This window comes from Cygnus atratus, chromosome 2, assembly GCF_013377495.2.
Source record: "Cygnus atratus isolate AKBS03 ecotype Queensland, Australia chromosome 2, CAtr_DNAZoo_HiC_assembly, whole genome shotgun sequence".
Taxonomy (NCBI): domain Eukaryota; kingdom Metazoa; phylum Chordata; class Aves; order Anseriformes; family Anatidae; genus Cygnus; species Cygnus atratus.
The window spans coordinates 8,854,876-8,873,891 of record NC_066363.1 but is presented as its reverse complement, the minus strand read 5'-3'; the positions used below and the strand labels follow the sequence as shown (position 1 = coordinate 8,873,891).

The 19,016-nt window shown below is 39.9% G+C and overlaps 1 protein-coding gene across 11 annotated transcripts in view; it reads right to left on the bottom strand.

Annotated features, from left to right (window-relative positions):
* The window catches only part of RBM33 (RNA binding motif protein 33), a 102,617-nt gene that overhangs the window by 9,169 nt on the left and 74,432 nt on the right, over positions 1–19,016 (bottom strand). For 5 of the 11 annotated variants that reach the window (XM_035570194.1, XM_035570190.2, XM_035570192.2 and 2 more), the window contains one exon: positions 9,463–9,651. In XM_035570194.1, the coding sequence (XP_035426087.1) occupies positions 9,463–9,651 (189 nt within the window). Of the gene's footprint in view, positions 1–9,462; positions 9,652–11,042; positions 11,253–19,016 lie in introns of all 11 variants that reach the window. The other 6 variants (XM_035570187.2, XM_035570188.2, XM_035570189.2 and 3 more) reach the window with 2 other exon arrangements.

The following is a 19,016-nucleotide window of genomic DNA, read 5'->3' as shown; positions in this document are numbered from 1 at the left end:
CAGCTTTAGGCTCTTTCTGTAGCTTATCCATCTGTGGATTTTGAAGTCATTAATTTTGGCACTGGCTACCTTGCACTACCTTGTAATTGACAGGAAACTCCCCTTTCACTATGAAAATCACAGAAGTTTAATATTTCCATTACTCTGACAATTTTAAAGTGAAAGCGGAGGAAAAGATGAGGAAATTATCAGCTTCGAATTTGAAATAACTGAGAAAAGGGTGAGCAAAGTAACCAGCAGAAAAGTTCCAGCTAGTTAATTTGCACTGTACAGTTTTTGGAAATCTTGCTATAAGGGAAAGATTTAGCTAAGTAACTACAATTTGTTCTTTTCTGAGCTAGTAGCAATAGGATTTATCTAAAAAAAAAAACACTAAACCAACAAACTAGGAGGATGTCTATTTTTTAATCAGAAAGATCTTTACAAGGTTAAGCACAGTTTACCAACATGAATACTATCTAGTTGCACAACGCACCAAAGAATGAACTTGGAAAAAAGCTCAGTTCTCCTGTATGTATATAAATCTGCTGGATTGGATGAGGGAGGTACTGAAGTTTGTGTTCTCCTTTACAGATAGCCCTTCATTATAACTTACAGAACTGTATTCTCTTGATACCACTTTTTCAGTCTACACTAAAGAATAAGTTTTAAAGACTAAAAACTAATTACAGCCATTAAGTAAAATGTTTAAAAAAAAGACACTTGTAAGAGTTAAGAAGAAGAAATGTGATTTAAAAAAAAAAATCAAGAGAAGTAAATCTGGTTCCTTTGTCACAACCCAAAGAACCTGAAACAATTAATGTAAGAAATATTAAATATTAATATTTCTTATAATATTGAATTATAAGAAATATAAGAAAAACCTATCTGAATCACTGAAAGGACAAATATTTCAGAGAGCAGTTGGACAACAGCAAGTACCCTGCAAGTCCTACTGTCACCTCTTTCTCTCCCCCCTTTCCTGAGCTGTCTTTAGTTCTCCTGCTAACAACTGATACTCACATTAGGTCTCTCCCAGCTATCACAGGATGTTTTATAAAAGAGAAACTGTGCATTGTTTTTCCCAATACTTGATGAATTATGACTTCAGTATGCTTGAGATGCAGAAAAGCAAAATTTGATTTTGCAGCTCATACACTTGTAGTGATAAATTTTTAAGAAGCTGCTCAGTAATTAGCATACAAGATTGACTAAAGACAGACATTCTGGCATAGTGGAGGCTTATTAGTGAAATTAAAAAGGCAAAGTATCTAAATCTTACTGTAGACAACATATTTGTGATTTCACATAAATTAATAAAGCTTACTGACTAGTTTGGATATATCACTGCCCGCTCATCTTTATGTCGTATTATTGTCATATTTTCCAAACCAAAAAAATGCAATCAGAACATTTCTGATATACATTTTATTTTTAATACTCAGTTGTTTTGGCAACAAAGCATCTATTCTTGGATAAGTCTATTGAAAAGCACCTTCATATTCAATTTCATTTATCAATATGGTGAAAAAAAGTAAAATGTTTTCGAATGATTTTCAAAGGAAGCAGCAACCATTTATACTCGGTCTGAACTTACTTGAAAACTCTCAGTTTATTCAGTTTCCCCAACAATATTTTATATTTCAAAGCCTCAACATCAATTCTAACAATCAAAATTTTCCCACAGTCATCTGGCTAATGCATCCAGATAGGAGCCACCGTAGCAGCATAGATCGGCATGCCACACTGGATCTCCACTGGCTGCAATAAGTCAATCCATCTGATCTTTTGCTGAACAGACTCCATGTAACTCACTCACAGAGCCCAGCAGTAGGACAATCACTTCTAGCATCAATCTCCTCAACTACTGCAGTTACATGCTCCCGTGATTTAGCAAGAGAGAATTAAGGACCGTACAACAAAAGGATAAAGTAACGCTACACAAATGATACTCCTCCAACTGAAAACTGTCCAAAAGTTCCAATTAAACAGCTTTAATACAATTTCTCAACCTTCACTACACTCAAACCAATGGTCATGAAAATGGTGCAGAATCATGCTTGCCTTGTTTAAATATAAAAAAAAATGTTTTTGGTCTTGTTTTAACAAGAGATAAGACAATTACTAAGCTAATTTACTTTAACTATATGAACACCATAGCCTGAAATGCCACCACAAATACCTTTGCTGACAAACACTTACAATATCACAACATGAGACATGATCTACATTGCGTTTTCAAACAAATCATTATTGATAACTTGTGAATATGAGCATTTAGCTTGCTATCAGAAGTCTCTTGAAAATGTCTACTGTTATTTTGAGACAATATACGTTTACCTGCACTACTATATAAACCCTGAACTTCATGCTTACACTGTTAAGAGAACAACAAGGCTGACTGTCAGGCACAGAACAAGTCAGTACATTTTTGCTGGAGTGTGTAGGTCCTGACCTGCTGCTATCCTGAGCCTGAACAGATGGGCTATCAGCTGGGAATACAAACAAGTGTTCCACTTCAGTGGAAACCTGAAATAAAATAACTGCATATTCATCCTACTGGATTATTTCTGTCTCCTTGAATTCCAGATGATATGTAGTTAAGAGTTGATCCTGCACTTAGGTGATGTTAACAGCAATATTCTGCAGAAACAGACTGGGCATGCAACCTGTGGAATTTTATCATTTCAACATTATTTTCAAGGCATTATCTTATGTACTTTACCAGTTTTTCCTACATGCTAGGAAACTACACACAAAATTAATTAATTCTGCATAACTTAATCACACTACCTTGTTATTTTAAGACCCCTATTTTTGTCACCTTTTTAGAATAATTGGGCAGTCATTATTTTTAGTGATAAAATTCAGTATTCTAGCATCTGTAACATTCTCAGTATAGTCCAAGTTCCTGCACATTCACCACAAGGTCATTTAGAAATAACCTCCTAGAAAGCTGTTACATTTAATCAGCTGGACCAACTGCAAGTCTCTGCAAAAATACCAGTCCTTTGTAAGAAGTGCTAGCCCTCCAGGAACACCACATTTCCAAAAACATCACAGTGATCACGACTATGCCAGTGACCTACTCCAGGTTCAAGTCCGTAACAGCCAGCGCTATAGCTGATACCAGGCTGCCATAAGATAAATGTGTTGCATGCTATTAGTGGTAAGACTTTTTCTTCTTAGAAACTCTACATGAGTTTTGGTTTATACTCTAAATTGTGAGTAACATGCTAATAAATGCATAGCTGTATGTTGCTTAGACACATTCAAATCTATATTAAATGCTTCTTTCAATAATATTCAGACACCACACGAGTACCACAGATGAATGACATTTATGGAAGAAAAATGGTTTTAGCGCTGAGGTAGTATCAAAAAGAAGCCAAGCCCATCAGACAGGCAGGCCTTCATGTGCTACCAGTGACAGCTGTTCTCTCATTTTCAAAGAATAAATAGCATAAAATAATCCTTAGCTTTATGGTCTCCATTACAACAATAAAAATGAGTCTATCTTTGACAAAATAGCATGCCTCCCTATGAATTTGATCTGAATTTAGTATTATTCCAGCAGGTACTGATTTTGCAGGATGCCAAAGGAGAGTCAAGGGAGGCTGGGTAAGGACCAGGCACCCAGCATTGCTTTTGGAGATGCGCTGGTTCTACCAAGAGTTACTTGACTTCTCATGTAACGCAGGGACACTGAAGTTTCCTCAACAGGAGATTTCTGCCACACTGCACTCCACAAGAGTCGTCTTCTATCAGCAATTCCTAAACTGAAATATCACAATCCTTCCAACTGTCACAGCTCTGAAAAAACAACTTCATTCACATTTCCTCTTTAAGTTGACCTAGTCAGACGTTCACCAGAGGATGAAAACCCCCTCCCGGACCCGCTCAGGTGTAGAGGATTGACAATGCAATAACTTCCAGGGGATTTCATTGACTTGTTACTTTACAGATTAGGGCCTACAGATCTACCATACAGTTCTTCCTGGAGATCAGCCTGAGATCAGAGGTATTCTATGCATTTTCCCAATCGACTCTGGAGTAACAGAAGAGAGATTACATCCTGATACAGTCTCAGCATTAAAAAAAATAAAAAGAATAATTGTTTTATGCTGGGGAGGAGTATTTTATACGAAGGTGATTTTGGAAGCATAGGGCTCATACTGATCTTAGTTCCTTTTTCTGCTTCTTTACGTGCTGCCATGGGAAGATTTGTACCTTTTGTAGAATGGAAAATGCAACAGTTGCAAAAAAAAAAACAAACAGGATTTCATGAACACTCATGCTTTTGGTTAAGAGCTAGCCTACAACTGTTTTAAAACACTATTAAATTCAACGTCTTTAAAAAAAAATCAGAAGGTCTGACATTTTCTGCAACTGAACTATTACCAGTGACTAAAGAACGAACATCGTAAAAAGACCATTCCCTCTGCAGACAATGAGACCTACACTGGGCTCAAATTTCTCCTTTACACATGCTTTGTCCTTACATCTACACTTTTCCAATATCAACAAAAGATAATGTTGAAATAACCTGTATGATAACAGCAGCACAATATCTAGTTAAGCGTCACTGAAAAACACTACCTTGACACAAGCAACAGGACAACCAAGAGTAGAAAGCAAGAGATCTCTTGCAGAAACCAAGCATATTTGACACCAAAGCTCTCAGAGGTTACACAGAGAGAAGGAAGTTAAAAGGGAGGTAATGAGAGTACTGAGAGATGGAAACCAAGCAGGCAGGGTGTGAGACTGGAGCAAGCACTCATTTCAATTATAACAGACACATGGGAAATAAAAGTTTCCTCCTTCCTAAATAATAGGCTGTACGTTCAGTTCATTGGTGAATTTAGGATTAGGGGGTGACAGTCCATACACAGCGGCTAAAAAGTGTCTGTGCAATAACAAACTGTAAATTGTCATATATAATAACATTACTAGTGTGTGATTCAATCTGCTCTCCAGCAGTATGAAGAGCAGCACGGCAGGTACTTTCTAAAAAGAAAGATCAGATTCTATTTGTTCTTCCATCCCATCAATACATGCAGATACATTTTTTATTGTTCTCACAGTTCCCTGACACCTGAAGCATCTTTTCTGTAGGTGACACTTCATAGCCATTGCTGACAGGCACAGAGGCTGGAACAGAATGTATTTATTGTACCTTCAGCTTTTGCATATGACTTCGCCCCTCCTGCCCTTCCTTCCAGCTTTTATGCTTTAAAAGTGCTCAACTTTCAGCTTCCATATGCAAGATGAGATGAGAAAAAGGGATAATTTCCTATCATTGAGATGAGCTTCTCTAGCTCACACACTGCTCTGTAGCACAGCTGAACTGGACAGGCTCATTATAGAGTTGCTCTCCTCTCCCCCAGCCCAAGGACAGGGCAGGACTGACCATGCTTTCTTCCACAGTCAATGGAGATACTCTCAGCTGCGAGAGCTGAAAATGTTTTTACAGGCAGGAAGAACAAACAGGTCACCAAACCGGCGCTGCGCACCCCGTGTGCCATGTCACAAGGAGAAGAACCCTGCTGATCCTGGAAGAGCGCTCTTGTTCTGGGCGTGCTCATCTACATGTGCTTGTCATTTCCACTGATAAGCCTTTACGCTAAAAATAAAATCATCAACTTTAGGTTTGGTGTTAGTGCAGACACTGTCTTTACCCTAAGTGGGCACTAGGTAGCACTATCACTCTAAGAAAGCAAAGAGAAGCACATCGACAAGGCAATTGTTTTCCCTTTCCGAGACTGGAAAGGGAACGACTCTTCTCAGAGTATAACTCATATTCATAAATGCACTCAAAATACAGTTGCAGCATTTTAATCACCTCTAATATATAACAGTGGCTCCCTGCCCCCCTCCTTTTTTAACATCAGAATTCATGATCTTAAATCTTTTAAAGCAACGCTGGGAATTTGCACTGTTATTTTATGTTTGGAAACATCTAAAATATGGTTTAAGACAATTATGGAACAACTCCACAGGATGATCACATAGTAGTCACATCACCTGAAGACCTAGAAAACGATCCTCTATACCTGCCACCAACCTTAAGAAAATATATAAAGGTGGTAATAACTTAGCTGCACACAAACCTCTGCAGACAGTACAAGACAGCATGAACATTAAACCCAGATTCAAGAGCACACAAAAAAAAGAGCTGAGTTTTTAATGACTTTTGTAAATTATTATGAAAGACAAAATTATTAGAGTGTCCAAAGGAGGGCTATAAAGACAGTGAAGGGTCTAGAGGGGAAGAAGTGTGAGGAGCAGCTTAAGTCCCTTGGTTTGTTCAGCCCAGAGCAGAGCAGGCCGCAGGGAGGCCTCATGGCGGCCTGCAGCTCCCTCACGAGGGGAGCGGAGGGGCAGGCGCTGAGCTCTGCTCTCTGGGGACAGCGACAGGACCCGAGGGAACGGCATGGAGCTGGGACAGGGGAGGGTCAGGCTGGGTGTTAGGGAAAGGTTCTGCACCCAGAGGTGGTCGGGCACTGGGACAGGCTGCCCAGGGCAGTGGGCATGGCACCGAGCTGCAGGAGTTCAAGGAGCGTTTGGACAGCGCTCTCAGACACAGGGTCTGGTTTTTGGTGGTTCTTTGTGGAGCCAGGAGTTGGATACGATGATCCCTGTGGGTCCCTCCCAGCTTGGGATATTCTATGATTATTAGTAATCTCCTTCAGGAAGTGGTTCTGGACAGATGTGTACTGAATGTCACTGCTCCAGTGCAGTCCCCAGGAGGCTGTATTTCAGTGGTGTGCTCAGAAAGCTCCTGTACTTCCAAATGCATTTTGGAATGCATTATTTTATTTATAGTATATAATTATTTTAGATTCATCACTCAGATTTTACTTCATGGACGTTATTTGTATCTGTATCTTCTCCAGAAGGAGGACAACAGCAGGCCATATGCTGAAAGGAAGTGGTTTTCCTGGTAATTTAATTTAATCATGTTTGAGTTGGAAGATGCAGCTATGACTAATGGGCTGTTCCTGAAGCCTGGAAAATCTTCTTCAGTATCTTGAGAATCTTAATAGTATTTTTTGTCTTGTTCTAGTAATAAAGGAGCTTTAATGAATCAAGGATTAGAAGTAAGGAGTCTACAGTGATAGTCAGAGTATACTTTTCGAAGTTCATACAAGGAAAAGACAATTTTCTCCATTTCTAGGGGATGGAAAGGAACGGAAAAATTGTGGATTTCCCACTTCTCAACTGTAAAAAAAAATCTCCCTCATCTTTTGAGTGTCCAGCTGTTCCCACATTACGACTTACAGAACCATCACCTCAATGCAAATTGATTGCAAAGCTAGGAGCACTGAACATCATGAATTGAGGGAATTTTTGAACTTCCCTTCCCAAGACAGTTTTGTGCAAGGTAATGATACTTCAATGATACAAGAAAAAGGCAAAAGTAAAAATCCAAACCTTTTGCATCCAGAAAAAGTGTAACCTCCTTTATCCCCAGTGCATCTTTCTGTTCTCCTACTGCTTCTGGACTTCCGCCTGAGTAAGCTAAAAACCTGAGCTTTCTTAAAGTCATTTTTGAAAAAGCAGCTAGAATTTCTGACTCCGCCCTTTTCTTGGAGGTAAGAGATTTTTTTTTTCTTTCTGCATTCCCTCTTTTCCAGTTCATCAAGTTTCAACACTTTGATTTCATCTTAAAAGATCAGAACTGCACTACCCAAAGGTGCTCTCTGCTCAGGTCATTACTATTACCTGATGCATGAAATCTGCCAACCCCACCTGGCAAGGAACCCTTCCTTTCACTACTCAGATCTCTTCCAGTGGCTCACTTCTGTACTCCTCATTGCAAATTACTTACGTGAAGTGCATTTTAAAGGAAGAATGAGAAAATGATGTATAAAAGACCATTATAAGCAGACTACTTCTCCCCTGTACATGCCACTATCCACACTTCCGAAACATTGTTTAGTCTCAAACAAGCCAAGAAATTTATAGCCTTCTACAAGCCCGATTTGAAATTCAAGGGTAAAATTAGCACAAAAGCCTTCTGCATCATTAGCTAAATTCAACCATCTCTTTCAAGTACTACTTCTAGTAGTAATAGCTGGTGAGGTGAAAGCAGGTGATTTACAACTTTCCAAGGGTACAGCTGACACTGTTGAGCTGCAAGAACACAAGGGACAGGCATATATCAAATCCCACTGGAAAATTAGTCACAAGTTTCTTCCTATAAACATACTTTCTAAACTGGTCTGTGACGCTACATTAAGATACTACCGTTTGGAGTCTGCTAAGAAACAGCAAGTACTGAATAAATTTTTTAACACATTCTCAATAACTTCTCCCAATCATGAATATTTCCTAGCAGGATTTCTATTAATCTCCTCCTAATATTCTCATGCAAGATTTAACAAGTAAACACTGCCTAAATGTGCTCTGGAACTGTATGAATAATTTCCTCGAGTACTACAGAACATGAAGGGACAAAGTATTTTGTGAGAGTATTTTTGCCTTCACAAACAAATTAAACCTCTCTGAATTGACGACATAAATAATTCAGCATTATTCCATTTACTAAATTGGGAAAAAGTGAGGCAGAGCGCACATCTTTAGGAAAGCACTGTGTTCGACAACAGAGAGATAATCCTATTCATAAACAAGTCTCCAAGCCACAAAATAGCTCCAATTAATGCATTGCATTTCTCTGAAAATATTGATCCTGTCAAAATCAGCGCACCAAACTGAAAAATTCAAGGAAAAAAAATCATCATAATCTGTGTGTTTCATTATCCGTTGACTGATACTTTCAAATGTACTAACAATAATTCAGACATGGCCTCCTAAGCCTTTTGGTGCTTTGAAAGCCTCCTGTTTTGCTTAAAGCCAGTTTAACTGATACACCAATTCCAGGAGGCAGTTTTAGAACAGAAGCTTTGCAGCAGATATACCAGCACATATGTCATAACCTTGCTCACAGGCCCCTCCTAAAGAGAACCTTCTAAAAAATAAATTAAAAATCCTTTAAAGCAGAATATGTTTTCATTTGAAAAAGCAGATAGTGCTATATGGTATAAAACCTCAAATGAATACTGTTCATTAAATACCCCAGGACTGCAACGACAGGAATCAAAAAAGAGTGTAGGTGCAAGCCAACAATAAAAACAGCAACAAAAACACATTTGCTTTGATATGATAATTTGGCTTTAACAAAACCTCACAGAATGGACGTGCTTGTATTCTATATGGAAATAATAGAGATCGTACAAGAACTCCAAAATGAAGGAGACTCTTTTGCAGCACGAATGTGACAGTTAGCAAAATTCTACTGCATCTCCTGTGCCGCAATGTAATCGTGCTTGTCTTTGCTATCAGGTGTGGTGCGTGTGGGTGGGGGTGCCTTCAAACATAAATTACCAATAAACACACATTGTATTTAGTGTCAGGGAATTAATTGAGCTTTCCAGAATGAAAGACTTTTGGCACAAAAATTATAAACCAAGGTTGACCTACCTGAATGGGTCCCACTGACATCAGCAGGTTTTTCAGTTGGACATCAGTAGTTGATGAAGAAAGCCCTTCAACTGACACAATACAGGGCTGAGGTTTGCACTCCACCACTCGCAGGTTCTGTTTATTTGGCATCAAGCGTCCTCGGCCCATCTGGCCTGCTACTCCTCTGCCTCTCCCATGCATAATGACCTGCCAACAACAAAAGTAACAGTATTTTGATTTACTTACCTAGTGTTTCTGCTAACTGCATCTGACAGATGATACAAAAGTTAGCAATTTACTTAAAGATTTGATTAAAGTACATGTTGATTTAAAACAGCTTGTTGCTGTTAGCTTATTTGAAAGGCCACACATTAACATATCTCTCTACTGCTTATATAAACCTATTTTAAAGGGACAGCAAGTTACGAGATGGTATTGAGGCTAAAACCTCAGCCTTAGGACAGATCAGCCAAGCAACGGAAGGTCCCAGATCAAAATGTATAAGCTAGTTTTCAACACTGATCACATTATCAGGCATGTATTTAGCTCCCACATTTTGAGACCAGTTAAAAAAAATCCAAAGTGATCTTTCCCTTTTTTCTTCTTAACCCACAGATAAATTTGATGTGTGCATATGATCAGCAAACTGCTCCAAGTGCCTCCAGTCGCTGCTGCTTGCAACCATTAGCCTGTTATCAGGATGGAGTATTTGTGTATAGTAGAAAAAAAATTGTCTTAAAGTTCCTTTCCCCCAAATCCTGTAGGATCTGGAACCACAATACTCTCCGGTGCAGGCAATACGTAGTCATTCTTGCAAATTAAAGGTTGAACAGTTGGGGAGAGAAAAATCAACAATGAAACAGTAACAAACATTGAACAATTGACACTTAACATTGAGATAACACTCAACACTTTCTCTTCTTCAGTAGGATTCCTACTTGGGAAGCCTTTTCCTATCTGCATCAGCAAGGAAATCTTAGCTTGCCATGAAGCTGGAAGGTTACTGCTAACAGTTCACAACCAACCATTAACTTAAAAGCCAAAATCCCAGTTATTTTCAGGGAGCCTCTCAGTTTGAAGATGAACAGAAAGCACACACCAGTGCAACCTGAACGCTTTCCCTGCCTCCTCCCAGTGAACGATCAGTGAGAAAGCCTCATTCTGAGCTCACCGACTGTTCAGAGCAACACCGACTTTGAGAACCAACCAAAGAGCATCCTGAAACAGCTGCTGCGTGCTCCTACGTGTGCAGGAAACAGCCTGAATACAAGCATAAGCACAACTTCAGAATAACTCTTGGGTTTTAAGCCAGAAAGCACGTTGGATGCCGTTCCTCTAGTAGCTATCTTGAGACGCACGCATTTCCCATCGGGAATACTGTGCTGGCCAGAAAGTCATCAGATGAAACAACTTGCAGGCATCACCACTCTGTGCTGGATACAAACAGGCCTCTATAGATTAAATGCTTTATATGCAATTATGCATCTCCTGGGTCATGCAGCCCTGTGCTAGTAATTGACAAACAGAATGCTAGTTACTAATATAGCAACACAGCTAGACAGTGAAACTTCTAGCAGCGATATGCATCTAAAAATCACCTTTTTAGGTTGATGGATTCCCTGGATGTTTTTGACTCCTTGAGGAGCTGGTGAATGGATCTGTGCCTGCTGCTGCTGTTGGTGCTGCTGCTGTTGCATTCCCTTTGTCAATGTGACCTTCCGCACTGGCTGCTGTTTCGGCTCCAGAGGTTGTTGAGGCCGCTGGGGCTGGCCCTCTGGGTGAAAAAAGCCAGCATCCTCTCCCCCCTGCTGAAATCAACAACACAACACGCGGCTCAATGTCTACGCAGTGCAAACACTCGCCCTGAGAAACCTCCTGTGACATCCAGCTCGGTTAGAGCACAGCAAACACTCATCGATTTGCCTATTAAAACAAACCAGTGGCTGTTACAGAAGTGTGTAAGGGCTCAGCCTGGAAATTACGCTTTAGTCTAAAACAAACCCACAGTATCTAAGTCCAGCTTATTTTGTTTGAACTTTATTATCAATTACTATGTTCAGTAACATCTTTTCAAATCCAAATCAGCGAGGTATTTTCACTTCTTTCCAAATTATTCTTCCTTCCAGGGTTACACATGAACTATGTTTATTGCTTTTTGGTGGTGGTGGATTTTTTTTTCCCCCGGAGAGACGTACACGTTACAGAGAACTGTGAAGGCTGGAAGAACCACACAAGTGCTCTGCTCATCTTTCAAAGTTGAATCTCTCTTTAATTAGAAATTAGTATTTATTTTGAAGTGCATATTTACGCTGCCTGCTTCCATACCAACAACCTTTTAAGCTATCTTCATCCCCAAGCACTGTCCATGTTTGGAACAGTTAGAACAGTTCTTCCCCGAGGTTTTTTTTTTTTTGTTTGGTTTAGTTTATAATGCTCTTATTGTAAATATTTATACTCGCAAGCACAAATAAACAATGTCCTCTCTGATCCAACGACCCCTAACTCTCTCCACTACATCTCTCACTGAGCATACAGCATAAATGTGAGGTGAAGGCACCAGGAGATGGATGAGTGATTCACTTCCATTGCCTCTACGCAAGCAGTTTGGCTTTGTGCAAACAGAGGAGAGATTCTCGAATTTGTGTCTAGCTTTCCAGATCAGATACTGAAAACCAGCATCTATAAAGGGCTTCAAATCATCGCATGCTTTCTGCATGGTTTTGACAGCAAAATTTATATCATTAGCTGGACTCCAACTTTACAACTCCGATCTGCTAATATTAGTCAACATTGTTTGTTTGTATTTTTTTACATGCTCAAAAAATACCGATGCTCACTGCCTGGGCACCCACCAGTGACCTGACCACACAGCTGCAGGACCAGAGGGAAGCCCCCCAGCACCTACTGCCACTGGGGAGCCAGGCAGTGGAAGAAGTTCATTAATCCCCAGTCACAGCGGTGCAACACCTGAGAGTCAGGCTGAATAAACAAAGACAGGACTGCAGGCTTTATTTAAGCCCATGACAAACCTCAGGAAACCTTGCAAAAGCCCTCGAATAGAAGGTGTGTCTGAATAAAAAGTAATAATTGTGAAAGCATCTCTATTTATGTAGTTTATTTCCTTTTGCTTAAATATTGACAAGTCAAAAGTCCTTCTGCATCCATACCAGATGTCACTAACCAGAGAGGTTCATATTAACTGGCACATTTCTTGGGGGGAAGACGACAAAACACAAGGCTGCAGAAGGAACACGTTTACGGTCCAAGAGTGAGATTATCTCGATTGAGAAAACAAATCACTACACCCCTACCAAGATTACACAAAAGCAAAAGGAACACCTACTGAAGACTGCTTGTTACTAAACCTCTTCACTATTATTTGAAGAAAAGTAGTCCAGTACAGGCAGTATCTATGATATTCTCACATTTTCAAGTCCACTAGTGCACAGTTCAAATCCCTAAACCACACTCTCTTTTATCAAGTAGATGCAGGCAACAATTTCTCAAGAACTCAACTACTTAAATCCCAGACAAGTTAACCCCCCCCCAAAATTGGCTTCATCACTGCCTTGCACCATCTACATTTCAAAAGCACAATCTGTCACAGGGAAAACCTTGAAGCTCTTCCTACCTAAGGGCTTTCTGCCACAGAACCCACAGTGAGAAAGCAAGAGAAAACTGCATCTGTTTTTTCTACTTCTAAACAAATTCTCTTTTTCTGTGCTAAACTGAACGGCTCCATGCTGAATGAGGCTTCACAGAAAATTTCGTACACAAACCTTTGAGATCAGTAACCAGAAAGAAAGACTAAACTTTCCTCTTCAACTGCTGCTCAAAATGGAAAAAAAAAATAAAAAGCAGCAGCTCTCCTCTTCTGAAAAAAAAAAAACAAGCAAACATATGCACACAAACAAAACCTTATCAAGAACCCAATAGTAAATCCTCTCCATTTTAGTATTAATTCCACCATGAGCATCAGCATAAGCCTTATGCTCTGGTCAGATAATTTCCTTTATTCAACCTTACAGCAGCCGGGAGGTTATGAAACAAAAACGAACAAAAACTCCTAGGAGGAATTTAAATGGAAGAATGGGGAGTTAAAATCTGAACTACGCAACAAGCCTGCTGTGAAAAACAGCCATAAGTATTTGCAACCATTTGTTTCTAAACCAAAAAACGATTCCAGCCCATTCAAAGAGCACGAGAGCGAGGCCCTCAAGTACAAAACGTTGAACATGCTCATTACTGAAACTTCAGAAGCAAATAATCATTTGCCGTAAGAGGTGAGGACAGTCAACAACCACGCAGTATTTGACTTGCGAGCCCAATTATCACCAAATAAAACTGTAAAAATTAACGCAGGAAACACACAATCACACAAAACTCGAACAGAGCCAAATGCAAACACACAATATTGGTTCAAATTCATGGAAAATCTAATGGGACATTTTCCCTGCTGGGGTCTATAGTGGGTTGAGACTCAGTCTGTGGATTTCAAGCACTAGCATGATGTTCCTGACAATTCCCTGGGATGCTGATCCAGTCTGAAAAGGTGGAAGCATCCCTGGACTTTTTATGAGTTAATACGTTTTAGAAATATGAAAACCTGTACAGAACAACAAAGGAAGTCCACGGGGTAAGAAATGGAGGGAGCAAAGCCTGCTGGCTCCTGTAACAAGAAAGGAAAACGGGACAACTGGATCAAAACTTTGTAATGCCTCTCTGAACACCTCCTGCCACTGGAGATGACCGGAGCTGGCAAGGACAGAGGGCTCCCTGCTCACGGACCGTCAGCAAGACGTTGCAGCACTGTACAGCTAGTCCTGCCTTCAACTGAAGGCAATGTTGGTGTTTTTCTTAAGGAAATGAAAAACAAGCACAGCTCCTAGGTCAATATGCACTTAACAAGCAAAACAACAAAGTCTCAGGTAACAAATTTTAACCAGCTGAAAAAAGAATTGGTGCCGAAGACATGTCAGTGCAAGGACCAGCACTGCTGGAGCCAAAAGGAACTAAATCTGCATAGTGCTATTTAGTGGCAAATTAAAACACGGCTCTCACCATCAATATCATCCTTTAAACTGCTTACATGCAAGGTAATTGCTGGCTTCTTCAGGAATGCAAATAAAGAACTAAGTCTCAAGCAAAAATAAAGTATAAAGAGCTTTAATGCCTGGTCTTAAAGCTACAAAACCTCACAATGTTGCTTACGGGCCACACGTTCATATGAGAATATTAACACCTTAGAGGAAGAGATGCATGACTGTAAATACCGCTGTTTGTATGTTCACTCCCGACTTTCGCTCCTGAGGCAAACACCAGGCCGGCACCCATTAGGCTGATTAAACACATGGCAAAGCTACAGGGAGGGAGGCAAGCAGAGCAAACTGGTAGTGCAGAAGCTACCCAGTATGACATCTAAGTGATAGGAACTGAACCGCTAGCATCTCCTCTACTTCAAACATCCCACTCCTACCTCATTCGAAATCCACTTTTTCTTAAGGACTTGATTTATCTAACGATAATTTTTCATTAGCTTACATCCCCTCTTCCCCCCAGATTTAAACGTGTAGAAATAGAATGAGATATTCTAAGTCTTGATAAAGCACATTTTTCTTTCTTTTTTTTTTCTCTACCCTTTTGGGATGTACTGGGCAACCCTAAATCCTTCAGCAATGAATCTGTTCGTCATCATGGCCTGCTTCATACGACCTGATGCACTGGAAGTGCTGAAACAAGGTAGAACAATTCTCAGCCTACCACAGCCCTATGCTAAGACCTGAGACCAATTGTTACAATTTCTGATTTTATAATGCAGATTTCCTCTGAAATCCTCTACAGATAGGTGAATTTCATCCTGTGTCTCCAAACCAATACAGGGAAAATGTTTTTCAGTTATTGCCTACTGCTTAATTCCTGCATTACAAACCATTTTGACCTGCAAGCTCTGAATTCCCAACTTCCATAAAAGGTCTACCTTCCTAAATTAACATGAAGCTAGGAAAGAGTTTTCTTGAATGAAACTTCATAGTTACTAGCCTAATTCAGGACTAATAAAAATACCTTTAGTAAGGGAGAGGAGTACTGTTCAGGGGAAATCACAAAAACTGTCTTTCAAATTTAAAATATCACAAGATTGCTAGCAGTGCCAAAACTACAAGTTAATTTCAAATACCGCAGATAATTAAACACTATTCAAAAGATCTAGGTAAAAGGATTCGATCTATACGGTGAACATTTGTTGAACTTTACTGTGTAAGAATCTGCGCCCTTTGATGAAACCACAGACTAACGAAAAAGAGAAGTTACGCCATTTGAAGGCCATGAATTTTAGAACCAGTTCCCCGATAGTAATCGGGGCTGTTTTCCAATATTGACACGCGCTCTCTCGCTTGTCAGTGCTGTGCATTCAAAAACATAAAGACCATTCTGCCAAATATGAGATCACGAATCCTAACCCCAGAATCTTCTGATCCTGCCCAAATTTAGCAAGCTGAAGCCCTGCACTCCATCATAATCATTATGACAGTTTTGTAATGAAGACGAAGTTTATTTGCCACCAACATTAGCAGGACAAATTTATTTATAACAAACGCCTTAAAATGTACTGATAAAACCGCCTATTGATAGTGTCAGAGCTTCCTGCAATTTGACAGATCAAATCTTATTTTCATTCTTAAACCCCACGAAGGAATGGTATCACCAACCTGCATTCTGTAGTGAGCAAATTGATTAATCCCCCTCTATAGAAATCTCAACTCTTGATTACACCTATCAGACGTTAAGCAGCATTATTCTAGAGTGACAACACTTGACAAATTCCCAAACCATTTTTCTCAGCCTTTGTGGCCCTGCTAGCTTGTATTAACCCTGATGAAAAATTAATTTTCCTTATCTTCTGCTAAACCCCAAAATCCAAATCCGCCAAACTGGCAACTCTTTCTGTAAAGGTATTATGAAAACCTCGAAAAGATTAATTGCATGTCTTCAGGTGACATTAAATTAATTTCTGTACTCGTGACAGACATTTGATACTCCGTACTGAGAGGACAGATAACATTGTCAGGATACACAGAAGGACAGTGGCGCGGTGTCCCAGGGCAGCCTCTTATGAATTCTCCTCTCGATAAGGCCACACTTCACTGTCATCGGCACTGTTAGGGATCTTGCAGCCCATAGACCTCACTGCACAGGTTTCTATTAACTACGACAATGCCGCGTCTATCCGTGTAATCTTTATAAAGCTAATTCAAAAAATCACCCAATCGGAAAAGGGATGTGCACGCCGGATAAAGCACTTAAAGGAAATAAACTCCGGGTGATTTGTGTAAAAATAACCCTGAGAAGGAAAATATTTTCATCTTTTCCCAGACGTACTATAAATCACTTTCTCTGTAACACGATGAAGGCATGAATCTTGCAGGAAAATCTCAATCCAGAAATGTCTTGTAATTGACTTCCTCTATGAAAAACCCCTCATCTGCTACCAGTTTGAGTCAATATTTCTAGAAATGAGTACTTCTACAGTATCGCAGTAGTTAAGAGGAAAAAGCACCTACTAGGTTACTAAACTCATCTTCACTTCAAGGACATGAACAAATCACTGTTTTCTTTCATCAGCTATATAGATTTTTATATGTAAACTCTTTTTTTTCCTGTACTGCAATTGATTATCATCAAATAGACATCTACACAGACAGCTGTGATCACCACATAACAGATAAAAGTAGTACAGCTAAAAACCACGGAAAGCAAGAAAGACTATCATGAAATATATGTGAATAATTTCTCATTACAATAATCAGAAGTGTATATTAAAGGAAAATTCCTAATAATTAGCTGTTTCTCTTCAACTAGTGTTCCAAATATTTTACCACTGTGATACTGCCAATTGACAGACCGGGGACCAGAAAGCCTAACCATTTGTCTAATACCCCACAAACCAGTAACATGGACAAGCACTGATTCTGAACAGATGAAAAATCTATTTTGTCTGTCAAATGCCAATAAGAAACACCTGGAAACCCTTTACTGAAAGGTCTTAGAAGGCTTTTAAAGTCTTTTTTTAAATTCAAGAACTGCAGTACTAAAAAAAAACCATCCTGCTCTCCAGCCAGGCTGCAATATGCTCCTCAATTAATAGACTCATTATTAATGACTGATTTAAGACACACTAATGGTATGGGTTTTGACTTATGAGTACCTGCATCAGCCTACAGAACTGGCAGAACTACCAAAGCCTTCCCATTCACACCAGAAAAATGCCACTTTTGGTGCTGACCAGTGAGCTGTGGTTTATTTTTCCCAGCCAAAAACTTTGGCATGAGGCAAACTTACCTCAAACAAGAGCACTCAGACTAAGCAGTAAATAAAATCCAGAAGTGGTTCAGTTCCCCTCCCATCAAAAAAAAGAATGAGACACCGTTAAGCTGCTTCAGTGAACCATGATTTGATGACAATCTTCTCTTCTAATGGTGCCTAATGGTGTACGGAGAGTCAGAACAGCAGAAGAAAACGCCTCAAAAAAAAAAAGCAGCTAATTCCATTTAATCCCATGTACTAACAGACTTCTTACCTTTAAGTATTTCCTCCTGTGTCTGAGAGAACTAAGATATGGAGAAGGACTGGCCAAAAGGCAGAGAAACCCAGCTGTGCTACGCTGGTTTCGCCAGCAGTAACAGAAACACAACCGATAAGATGCTGAATCATGATGTGTTTTTCTAGTACAAACATCCACCAGCCCATTACAAAAATATAAATGCTGTTCCAAAGCTGCAGCAAAGACAATAGAGGTCGTGGATGCCCCGTCCCTGGAGGTGTTCAAGACCAAGCTGGACGGGGCCCTGGGCAACCTGGTCTAGAGTGTGGCTCCCTGCCCATGGCAGTGGGGTTGGAGTTCATAAGGTCCTTTCCAACCCAAGCCATTCTAGGATTCTGGGCTGGTCATGTATTTTACCCTAAGCACCACCTTCATTTTTACATTTCTGTCCACAAAATATAGCACCATAATGTAGATATCAAAAATATGTTTTTGAACTAAGCTTACTGTGCCCCCATGCAGTTGTCACTACTTGTGTCCAGACTATTACACTGAAAACTGGACAGGCAGAGAAATTACCAAGTGAAACCACTTCTGTTTGAAAATACCAGCGATTCCGAAGCTGCCCATAGCTCCTCAATGAGCACTTTCGAGCTGGACACCAAGTATGTTAGAGAACACCAGTACTGGCTATCAGAAATCAGTACAAAGGGAGCTTCCCTCATTTCCAGGTTCCTTTCTAGGTTCCCTACTTCATGCTCCCTGAAGCTTAAACCTACTGGCAATCCTTCCTGCGTGTTGCCCTAGGCTTCCTGCAGTCTTGGCAGGGGCAAACTCTACATTCCCTCCATCTCCAACCACCGACAGCATCAGGATCCTCCCGACTCAGAGCCATCTCTGTATTAAAGGTCTATTCCAAACTGTCAAACCTGAAATGCCATTTAAAAGACATTTGTGACTTCTTGAACTATTAAACTGGACAAACCTGCATTTCTCCCCACCAAATTCATAGATTGCATTCAAGTAATTTTCA